The 12,860-nt window shown below is 36.2% G+C and overlaps 1 protein-coding gene across 1 annotated transcript in view; it reads right to left on the bottom strand.

Moving 5' to 3' along the window:
- Positions 1 to 4,658: 4,658 nt before the first annotated feature.
- LOC106458518 (zinc transporter ZIP14-like) overlaps positions 4,659 to 12,860 on the bottom strand; it is a 49,305-nt gene continuing 41,103 nt past the window's right edge. The window contains exon 6 of the mRNA XM_013918039.2: positions 4,659 to 4,790. Coding sequence (XP_013773493.1) covers positions 4,659 to 4,790 — 132 coding nt within the window. The remainder of the gene's footprint in view (positions 4,791 to 12,860) is intronic.

Here is a 12,860-nt window from a genome sequence, read left to right as displayed (position 1 = left end):
AAGAAAGGACTTGTGTCGCTAAATTTTCGTCGGAACGAATTTACGGAAAATTAACTAATGAACGGAGACGTAACAATATGAAACATACTTCAAAATAAATAGTTGGAAAAGGTGGTGTACAGGTCAGTAAAATGAAAATAAAGTTATGATAACATCTACGTTCTCTCTCCCCCAGAGTTAAACTACAGTTACTCAGGCAGCTACAAAGGAGAACCTGGTTTTAAGTACTAATAGAAAAACTAAGCCAGATTGCTCATGAAACGCTTATTAAGAACGTGACCTTCATCCACTGGGGCCCGGCATGGCCAGAGCGCTTGACTCACAACCTGAGGATTGTGGGTTAGAATCCCTGTTATAATATGATGGTCAATCCCACTATTCGTTGGTAAAAGAGTAGCCCAAGAGTTGGCGGTGGGTGGTGATGACTAACTGCTTTCCCTCAAGTCTTTCACTGCGAAATTAAGAACGGCTAGCACAGATAGCCCTCTTGCAGCTTTGCGCGAAATTCAAAACAAATCAAACAAACCAATCGTCCACTGCAATTCAAACACAATACATCAATCACGAAAAGCACTTACGTACATTTTTTGTGTCTAAAATGAACTGAAATAAAAACAGAAATTATTAAGTGTTTATGTAAAATATTTATAATATTAACTAAAAGGGTAGCAAACACATACTACCATGGTGTACCACACTAGATTTGTGCGAAATATAAATGTATGAAATCTTATGGAATTTTGATGTTCAGTGTAGTCCAAGTATAATAACTTTGTAGAGTTCTAGTATTAAAAATATTTAATCATTCACCTTTATCACGATCTTAGTAGACTTATTTATGTTCTGTAAACAACAGGAACATTAGCAATAGTTGCTTTTGTTATAATGTGAATAAGCGCTATGAAACCCAGGAATGTAGTATTGCTACGTATCTGCTTATTTGTTAATTTCCGGTAGAAATTCTTTCCGAGGAACTTCAGCGATACAAATCCTTTCTTGATTAAACCAGTTCATTCTTTCTCGATACAAACTTTTAGTTCACAGTAATTCCACAGTCAGTCAATTTCTCGTCACTTTAAACTTAACAACTTTTATAATACGCGCTATAAATCACAGCGATTCACAATCTCGATAACTTCGCTCTCTACGAGTGCAAAACACACATTAGCTCGAAACAGAATCGTAAATTATCCGAAACTCACCGTAACTACTGATCGCTTTATCATCCCCTGGTTTTTCTCTGCCAGGCTTATATACTAACAAAGAGGCGTCTCCAACATTCGCGCAGTTCCCCGATTATTCGAGAAATTCGCCACGCATGCTCACAGCGTCACGTGACTTCCGCTGTCGTAACAGTATGCTTTTATTTTAACATTAACTGTCTGAATGTTTCTGCAATTTCTTTCTAAACTTAATGAATGTATTAGTAGATTTCTTAACCAAATTGTTTAGTATTGTTACGTCTCTGTGTTCGTTTGTTAATTTTCCGTATAAACTATTTCCGAGAAACTTCAGAGATACAAGTCCTTTCTTAAATAAAACTAGTTCATTCTTTCTCAACACAACTTTGCAATACACTTAATTTCCACAGTCACTTTAATTGAAACACACGCTAGAATTCACAACGATTCACGCACTTTACTTACGGCCACTACCGCACTTGACTCAAGTGTCCGTCTCTGTCTGTCTGCAATTCTATTCTGATTAATTAATTTCGCTTTATCTGGCGCACTTACATACAAGAATAGAGGGCGCGTAGAAAGACCAGAGTTGCTACGAACAGACATGATCCTTCTAGAATATCATGACGTGTTACTAGCGTCACGTGATGAGTTTCTAGAAGGATCATGAAGGCTCGAGTGTTTGCCAGACGCTCTCTATTTTTGTATATATAAGCCCGGCAAATAAAGCGGAGATAAGAATTGCAGACAGGGAGATATAGAGACAGATAATCGAGTCAAGTGAGCGGTAGTGACCATAAGTAAAATGCGTGAATCGTTGTGAATTAAAGCGTGTGTTGAAGTTAAAATGACTGTGGAAATTCTGTGTATTATAAAGTTGTATCGAGAAATAATAAACTAGTTTTAATTAAGAAAGGACTTGTATGCTAAAGTTTCTCGGGAAGAATTTATACCGGAAATTAACAAACGACCAGAGACGCAACAATATCTTAACTTTCAATGGACAAATAGTGTAAAAGTTATTCACTTAATGTAAAAATTATACTAAAAGTTATTTAATCTCTCCAAAATACAGCAATAACATAATGTTTATTGTTTTTCTACAATCCCATTGCAGTGGCCTATAACAATCCTTAGCTTTTTAATGTGAATAAACAGGCTAGCAATTGGAGTGAAAGATATATGTGTAGGTAGTGATATCCGAAGACTCCCAAAAAAGATACACATGTTTTTGTTCAGATTTATTAACAAAATACTATTAAAAAATCAATGATGTGTAGTACAAATCATATATAAACATTAGACAAATTTTTTAAAAATTTAAAAGAAGAAATTACATTTATAGATTTACTATTTTCCAAGAGGAAGGCAATGTCCTAAAGACTGATTCAATGTTTATTTTTACATCCTGGTGAACATTCATGAAAGCAAGTCTAGTTAGCCGATTATTACCTATCATACTCCAAAGGTATGTTTTAAGATGAAGATGAATGCTGAATGTATGTTCTGGTGCCGAAGTCAACAATGGTATACAGAGAAGAACCCTGAATATGTTGTAGATGTTTGGATAGAATGTAGAAGAGTCCTTGCGTGCACTAGAAAGGTCATCACTTGAAACATCACCATAATTGATCAATGAACACCATGCTGTCAGTTCAGTGTCAGCACACTCTAGAGAGGGAAGAAAGTCTACAGATTCTGAGTTAATGTCACACCACATTGAAGAAGGCAACTGTTTTATGTACGAAGGGAGCAGATACAGGGCTTTAGTCTGTGTAAAGCTTTAAAAAGTCGTGTTTGAAGTTTGCTGATCAGATGATTGACGAAACAAATGAAGGCGTTAAGTCTCCAATAGTATGGAGATTATCAGCAGAAATGTTAGATTACTTGCTCTGCTGGCCATTTTTCTGTGGTTTTTAGATTGAAATATCATTGGCATTGGTGACATCACATGCAGCAGTCCAAGTTGATGAAATGTGTCATTATTACAGTTCTCTTTGATAATTTCCTCAAGTCGAACAGACCGTTCAGATGATTTATCCAAATCACATGCTTCTGACTGAAGAGAGTCACATAAGAGATGCATGTGTTGAAGCATCTGTTCTGCAAGGAACGAGGAGATAACAAAATACAGTTTTATTATTGATGCAAAGTATGAGGCAGCATCTGTTTGGAAAGATGTGTCACAGCCAACTTGGATGGTATCAAGAGTATCTAGGATGGGTGAGGAGCTTAGGACGATGGATGCTACACTGTCAGAATGTTGAATCCATTGAGTTGGGCAGAAGGGTTTCAGGCATTTGTTGGTGGTGCCTACTGCATGATCTATATACAGTTGGAGATACTTTGGCAAAACTGTGATAAAGCTGAAAATTTTACTGGCAATGTCGTACATGTTGCAAATGAGTATTAAACTGTAGGAATGTCCAATGGCCAAGTTAAGGTTGTGCCTCCGACAATGTATATACATGGCATTGAGATGTTGCTGTTGAATGCATGTTTATACCCCACGTGCATGCCTACTCTTGTTAGCTGCTCCATCATATCCCTCTCCAACAAGATTAGGCAAATGTAATCCCAGCTATTGTAGATGTGTGATGATTAAATCTGTGAACGTTGCACTAATAGCGTCCTTTGTAGGAATGAAACATATGAAGTCCATGCATACTTGGAAATCACCAGTATTCAAGTATCGTAAGAAAATGGTACCTTGCTCTGTTTTGCTGAAATCAGCTTTCTCGTCAACAAGGATGGAGTAATACTTGGAGTTTTTGACCTGCTTGATGATAGTGTTGGAAATCTGTTGACCACACAAGTCAATGAGGTCGTTTTGGGTATGGTGGCTAATGTTTGTGGCGTTTCTGGGAGCACTCTACAAGTGATGTTGGAGATGCACATCAGTTTCTACTTTAAAATTGAGGATTGCGTGAAAAGCACTAGTATTGTATTTATATCCACAAAGTGGGAAGTTTGCTACCCAAACTAAATAATGCAACTGATGATAGAACGAAAGTATTTGTGGGTACAATCCACTTTATCATGTTATTCCTTTGATAGACACTGTACAACATTCCATTGTTTGTTTTTACACACGTTTACGATTATGCACATACAGCTGCTGTGAAGTGAACCTGAGACTGAGTATGCTTTGTAACTGCCTTTTTAGCATTGCTCCATTCAGTAAAACACTTACCTACAAAAGCAAAGTCATTGGAAGCGAAAATGGCACACAATGTGCAATATAGTCTTTTGTTTTTGCCACATTCGTATAGGGGCCTTGTCGAGAAGGTGCAGCAACAAATTTACTGGTAAGTATCCATTCCTTGAGATGGTCGCCAAAAGTATTAACTTTAAAAAAATTTAAGATGCCAATGTATATAAATTTGACACTAGATTCAAATTGGAGGTATTTGGCTGGTAGGGTTTTGACCGAATCAGGGATGCTTTGGCGTTTGTCTTGACATGTTACATATTTTGTCATAGTATTTGACTCAGCATCTCGGGTACGTCCATGTGACAACTCAGAAATTGATTTGTTTGGATCAGCTGTGGGATTGCAAGCTGTGGTGCCAAGACTGCCATCTTTAACCATTTGTCGAGATTCATTTCCTAAAAAGACACAATTCAAGTTATGTATATTATAGACATATATATATACATACATACACTGAGTGGTCACAAGTAAATAGACACCTAATTTTTCGTCATTTAACTGATTTATTCTAACCAATTTGTGTTCACAGAGCACTATATAAATGAAAATGGTCCGCACACTAATTATCTTGTGCTACAACATGCCTAGAACTCAAGATTCTCTCGAATTGTCAGATTTTGTTAGAGGAAGGATAGTTGGTCAAGCATATTGTGGAATACGTCAGCGGCACATTTAACAGAATTTGGGAATCCCACTTTCGACTGTCAACAGAATCATCGTGCAGTTCAGGAAACACGGCAAGGAAACATTTGAGCAACGTCTGGGTCGTCCTGGTCCATCGAAGAGGACAAAAAGGGCTGTCAAGAGGAGCATCAAAATGGATCCCAGATTAACGACTGCAGAAGTGGCCAAAGTTGGTGGGATAAGCCTGAAATCTGTTCAACGAATTCTCCACAGATTGGGTTATCGTTGCAGAGCAGCTAGATGGAAGCCCTTATTAAGACCTGCCAACATAGTCAGACGAAAGAAGTGGGCAAGTGATATGATGACCAATCCTCTGGACTTTTGGAAGATCGTATTGTTCTCAGACGAATCAAGATTCGCTCAATTTTCGGACAGTGGAAGGATATGGGTCTGGAGAATGCCTCACCAAGAGTTTTGGTTCAACAGATTGCATTCAACTGTGAAGCATGGTGGTTTCAGCGTGATGGTTTGGGAAGCTGTTTGGGTTGATGGGAAATCGAGCTTAGTGGAGTGCGTTGGCAACATAAATTTTGCGAAATACGTCGAAATATTGGAGGAAGAACTCTTGCCACTTTATTCCTCGGGTTTCGTGGACAAAAACACAACATTGTTCCAGGAAGATGGAGTACCGTGTCATACTGCTGGAAACACCCAAAAGTGGCAGGAAGAAAATGGTATCCAGATGTTGCCCTGGCCGAGCCAATCTCCTGACATGAACCCCATCGAAACCTCTGAGCCATAATCGACCGGTAAGTCAAGAAACAACCAAAAAAACCAACTTCGAAAAGCGATCTACTCCAAGTTTTGAAGCAAGAGTGGGCGAAAATCCCACAATCTAAAATTGACGAGATGATTCTCACGATGCGAAAGGAAGATCTACTAGATATTAATTAAATTATAGATATATCAATTCATGTGAATATGACTGAAAATTTTCATTTTTTCTGAAAAGGTGGTGTCTATTTACTTGTGACCACGCTGTGTATATATATCACTGTATGCAAAGGAAAGGAAAAGAGTGGATGTGTTGGAGATGAAATACCTGAAAAAAATATGTGGTGTTAGACTGATTGATCATATGAGGCAGTGCGTTCTGCAATCATGTTTTCGCTTGTTATTTTTTGTAAATCATGAACTACTTTTTGATACACGAGAGCCTCGCACATGGGAGTACAAAGTAATGATCTAGACTCCCTTATAATTCAAGAACTTGTTGAAGACTAAATAATAATAAAGACTAAAATGCTGTATTTGAAAGGTTTCTTACCTACTATGCAAACTATATGTGCTTTGTTTGCTAGAACTGCTAATAGGCCTAGTATGTTTTTTTCTCCTTAGGTTATGTACAATCAGTATTGGCTAAAAATGCTCTATTCATAAAAATAAACAAGCAAGCACTGAATAAATATATGTATGTATTTATTGTCTAGATAATCATACAAGTAAATTCCAATAAAAAATACTACGTAACTGTATACCTTTTACTCCGGAATATTTAAGGAAAAATGGAAAACACTTTTCAAAATAGCGAACTGTGCATGAACAGCGTACAAGCAAAATAACAACAAAATTCAATTTGGGAAATAAACAAAATCATATTTCATATTGTTATACAGACTACAGATCTAGGTTTATGATCTTTAATTATTTAAATAAAACTTATAAAACAACACTAGCTGACACAAAGTCATAGACAGACACTGGGAATATTTATTATTCATTTTCGGCTCTTCTGGCATGAATGGGAAATTTTTGTATCATCCTATGGGTGACACTGTGTGTAAGGATTGTGCTAGCAGGGTGGGAAAATCTAGTAAAAATTTTTAAAAAATTAAAAAGTTATCCAGTGCTAAGCAGAAGAAAATGTGGTTATATATATGCGCGCCTGTTTATGCTGAATTCTTTTACCAATTTAAAAGTGATATGTGATGTTTCAAAATAATATACTCATTATAAAGAACCTCATAATACCAACTTGGCCAATCCTCCAACAATGAGACCCTATAACCATCACTATACATATGTGCTATTTGTATCCAATTGATATCCAATGCCTTAATTTAATTAATTGGATATCAATTTGTATCCAATTGATATCCAATCTAAAGTATTTGCAAAAATACAGATTTCTCTTTCTTGGGGATATGGAATGACCTCCATGTTCACCTGACTTGTCACTTCCAGAGATATGGAATGAGCTCCATGTTCACATGACTTGTCACTTCCAGACTTATTTTTATGGAATTATCTAAGAGACAGAACTTATGTCAACCCCAAGCCTTGGACTGCTAATGAGCTCAAGAACAATATCCACTGCGAAATTCGGAACATCTCCTACAAACTTTCTCTGAAGTGATGAACAATATGGCAATCCGAATGCAAGTTGTTATTGGTAAACGAGGAGCCTACGTTGAGCATGTGGCGTGAAAAGGGATTACAGGAACATAAGCTTTCATCATTGGTCCTTAAATAAATGCATTCATTATTTGGTAATTATCAGATTTTGCACTTTGTTTGGGCCACATGTACAGTTTTTGAGACACCCGATACTTAAAGTGATTTTGGAGTCTTACCACATTGTTACACACTATGTTGTCATGACCAAGCATGCTCTCTCTGACAAACACGCATCTTGACAATAGTCCTACAGTGTTGTTACTATTGTGTAAGGTTCTATCATAAGGCTCCCATATCCGAAGTACATACTACTCTCTGTATGTTTTCTATAAACCATCAGGTATCTGATGATGACAAAGCTTGTCGAAATATTGTACATTTGTTACTTGTAATAAAGTTTCTTTCATTACCCATTCAAGCCGTCTTCAAACTTTACTAAACTAGAAGTAAAATGGAACTTTAGCATTAAACTGGAACTGTTGAAGATACTGAGCATGAGGTCAAGTAATGAGATCCAAGCATTATTAGAGATGAAAAAAATATTAAAACAAGACCAAGAAGAAAGGGATATTAAATTAGAAGACAATTTAAAGGAAGACAAGGAAGAACGAGACAAAAATTAGAAGAGGGAGACAGAATATAAAAAGGGTTTGTTTGTAATTAAGCACAAAGCTACACAACGGGCTATCTGTGCTCTGCCCACCACGGGTATCGAAACCCGGATTCTAGCATTGTAAGCCCGCAGACATAAATAAGAAGAGAGAAATGGGAAATTAAAGGAATAAACTATGAAGAATTTTAAAGAAAATTAAGAGAAGAATGATAAGTAAGTGACAGGAATTTTAAGAGAGAAGTTACAAGACATGCTATTTAAAAAAGAATTAGATCAAAAATATATCTCATTGAAGACAAAATTGAGAACACTATTGAAGATGAACAAAGAGGTTACAACAATAAGGTTGTAATGACAAAATTGAAGTAGTACACTAAGGCTGTAATGATAAAGTTAACGAAGTCAAAAGTAAAGCAAAGAAAGACATCAACAAGATAGAAAAGAACAAAAGAATGAATTATTAAAAGCAAATATTAAATCAGCCGCAATTCTTTCTGCATTTGCTCAAGAGTTCCAACCTAAATAATCATTTGTTACGAGATATGAAATAACAAAACTTACTTGGCTTACATCTATTGCCACTACTGAAGTGTTATCTGTTACTAAATAACACTATCAAATCCATTTCCAGAACTTAGTTGACCATTTCAAGATTGGCCAATCAAGAAACCAATGAAATACGATAGGAAAGTACAATAGGATTTATACCATGCTCAGTCTAAAATAACTTCCAGAGTGAACAGGTGGAGTAGTGAAAAATGAGCTATCCATCTTGCTGTCAATCTAAAAGAATCTGCTTTTACAACATTAAATATCCTTCTAGCTGAGAGCCATAACAATTTCCAAGCATCGGTAGCCACCTTACCCAATAGGTTTGGAGTATCACACAAGAAAGAAGTATCGAAAGTGAAGTTTCCAAATATGATACAGAGGAAAAAAGAGACCTTAGCTGAACTTGTGGAAGTTTGGAAGGGCTTGCCCAATTATCTTACCCAGACATTCTTTGTGAAATGATAGATTCCTTGACACGTGACCGATACATAGATGTTATAATAGACGACAATGTGAGGATCAAGCTGGAGAAAAGTAGATGTATGTCTTTAAAAGGAACTCTACAGCTGGTGGTGAAACTATAATCCGCTAAAGTTGAATATAAACAACTAAAAATACCATCTCAAAGTTAGGGAATCGTCAAATCGAACAGTATATTGAAACATCAACTCCCCATATAATAGCCTAGAAGAAATGAAAGAATTAATTAGATGATTAGTTAAATAGAACATAGGAAATAAACCACAATATAAATGTTTTTAAGTATAATTTAATCGGGATATGTTGCCAGGAATTGCAGGAAAAGGGCCTGTATGGAAAAGGAGTTTCTAAAGAATTCCAGGAAAGGTAACTTTATAATTATGAAAAACCTATCCATTACAGTCGAGACTGCAAGGAATAAACAGCTATTATCATGTCAAAAAAGACAAAGCTAAGCCAGATTAAAAGAACAATATGAGACATAAGAAAACAGAAGTTATATGGATTTATGGGACGAAGTTCAGTTGGAAATATTTAATCTACCACGAATGTGAAAAGAAGTTCATTAAAATCATAAATAATATTCAACGTTAAACTGGTATATAAATACCTGAGGATGACGTTGTAACGTCGAAACATGTAGAGTCGTCAACTTTTTGAAGGCCATAGATAAGCCTAAATAAAATATTTTTAATTGTGTACCAGTTTAACAATAAACATTATTTATAATCTTAACTTTATACACAAGTGCCAAAATACTGTAATTAAGAAGTTCATTATCTGAGGAAAATCTTCCACGAGTCCATGAACTAACTGATGGAAGAGTTTGCGGTATGCTGGTTGACTCTAATTCTATAGCCACAATTGTTCGTCCTGATTATTTAAAGATGGATAATTACCTTTAGAGATGAAGAAAAAAGATGGAGCGATGCAAACAGTCGTTGGACACAAGATACCAGCAAAAGGAAAGCTAGAAGTTACTCTTAATGTAGAAACCTTCTCTACACCTCATGGTGCGTGGATAAAATATTGCATATTTGAACTGAATTGATGCATAGACATAGACACGAAGTCAACATAACATTATATGAAATCTCTGTGCAATACATGACAATTACTACACCAGAGGTTGAAAGTCCAATGGGAACAAAGACAGCGGCCATTGTACCACCTTGAAGTGAGATACTCATATTAGGAGTTAATAGCAGTAATTCTTTATCTAGTGACTGTCGTTTAGTAGAACCAAATGGTCAAGCATGTCATGGAAGATTGGTGATTGGAAGAGTGCTCCTGGCTAACAAGAGTATAGATGTTGTACATGCCTTTACTTAGGAAATATTGAAATCACTTTGTGATAAAGCAAAAAGGCACCTATGCTTTAAGGGCTGATAAAATTGGGTTCCATCATTGTTGTATGGTATGGCTGAACAGTTCTCATTAAAAGACGGTACAAACTTCTGTGTTAAGTAGATGTTTGGAGTAGAAGCAATTTAAGCCAAAGATTATCCACTGGGATAATTTTTTGAAGTATGTCAATGTAAACCAAATTTACAGAGGAGCCTAGCGTTCCTGTCGAGACTGCTTCCAGAGAATAATCAAGGTTGGAGCCACCAGTGGATTTACCAGACCACCTATGCAGAAAGATCTTCCTTAGAGACAGGACGGTCAGTAACTATAAGGGACAAGATGCCATCCCATCCATACACTACGGACCTTGAAAGGGAAAATCGTCAAAAATACTTGGTGAATGGACAATTCAGGGTAGTTATTTTTCATTAGGATTTTTCATGGGATTTCGCAATCCAGGAAGATGGCAGTATTGTAGACTATATTTTTTATGTTGTGTTTTGGATGTTGACTGAAGAGAGTCTTGAAGAAAAGGTTTAAAACATCTAAAAAACTCTACGGATGTGATGTAAGGTATTCTAACACATTCGAAGCTTGATTATAAATACAGCATTCCAGGAAGGGGTGTTAGGCTAGTTAGGGAGTCAGTTGAAATATAGTGAAAGAGGGTGATTTTAAGATATAGAGTGAACCAGTCAGTGTGCATAGCTATCACGGTTACTTTATACAAACAAGTTGATTTGTTTTACGTTAGTTAATATAGCTTGTAACTCATGCCTACAAATGCTCAAATTTGTAGAAATGTTAAAGAAGGAAATAACTAATTTATTATCGTTGCATGGATTGGACGCTGAATAATTTTCACCAGGTGCTTTAAAGGAGCCCATTAATGAGAGTACTACACTACTGCAATACTTATATGAACTGTAGACGATGTTATTCTTATTTTTAGATTACTAATCATTAGTATAAATTCATAATATTGCAGCTTCATTACAAATTAGTTCTTTCGACACTGTGTTTCTTAACAAAACTGTGTTAGTGTAGCACTGTTAGATCATGAGAATAGTACTGTCTCAAAATTTCTTTTGCCTCCAGTTTCAATTTATATAGTCAAGAAAATTTTTTTGTAAACGATTTAAAATAGATAAAAACTTACGTGATTTCATAATAATAAGATTGATCATAAATTTAAACAAATCTTTATTTGAGGACCTTATATAGGATCCCAGTAATAATAATATCAAAGTATCTCTACTGTGTACGTAATATATTATACACTGCTGCTGTAAGGGCTTTTACTCAATACCAGAGCATATCAAATCGGCCAGACATGTGGTAAATTTCTTGTAAAGAAACAAAAGCAAAACATTACAGAATTCGTCAAAAAAAAGCATATTACGCGTATTTTGGAATAAAATTTGGGGACCAAGACAAATCATGGGCTCCGCACAAAGTTTGCACCATTTGTGTCGAAGAGTCAAGACAATAAACTAGTAGTATGAAAAAGTCTTTGCCTTTTGGAATTCCAATGGTCTGGTGTGAGCCTAAAAACCACGGAGATGACTGATATTTTTGCCCATGTAACGTGCAAGGCTACAACGCTGGAAATAAAAAGGAAATTTCTTATCCGAACCTTCAACCTGCTATAAGATCTGTTGCTCATGGACCTGATGTACCTGCTTTACCAGAGACTCTTGATACAGTTTCATCTGATGTCAATAGAAATGATGATAGGGATTGCTTTAAACCTGAAACGTCTGGTGAACCACAACTTTCCACATAAGGTGAACTTAATGATTTGGTGAGATATTTGGGCCTTCCAAAGGATTCTTCAGATATTTTGGGGTCCAGACTTCGGGCTAAGAACTTACTTTCTCCAGGGACTTCATTTTACTGGTACAGAGATCGTTAGAAAGACTTTATACCATGCTTCTCGCAAGAAGGTTCATTGGTTTATTGCAACAATAATGCTGAATTAATACCAAGGTCAAATACAAAGAACATGGTTGGAGACTTAAAAGTTCTTTGTATGTTGTTGGGTCAACAATCTGGTTATACAAGGTTTCCATGTTTTCATGTAAATGGGACAGCAGAGCACAGAATCAGCACTGGATAAAGAAGCAATGGCCACCCAGAGTCGGCCTGATACCAGGATCGAAAAACATTGAACGTGAAAGTTTGGTTGACACAAAAAAAAAGTCCTATTACCTCCACTTCACATAAAACTGAGCTTGATGAAGCAGTTTGTAAAGGCCTTAGACAAAGATGGCGACTGTTTCAAGTATCTATGTGAGTAATTCCTAGCTCTTTGAGAAGAGAAACTTAAAGAAAGGTATTTTTAGTTGGGTCTCAGATTAGGAAATTGACTTCGGATGAACAGTTCAAAAGG

Source organism: Limulus polyphemus, unplaced genomic scaffold (assembly GCF_000517525.1).
Source record: "Limulus polyphemus unplaced genomic scaffold, Limulus_polyphemus-2.1.2 Scaffold479, whole genome shotgun sequence".
NCBI classification, from domain to species: domain Eukaryota; kingdom Metazoa; phylum Arthropoda; class Merostomata; order Xiphosura; family Limulidae; genus Limulus; species Limulus polyphemus.
The sequence above is the reverse complement of the archived record's forward strand: the minus strand, read 5'-3'. Positions and strand labels throughout refer to the sequence as shown.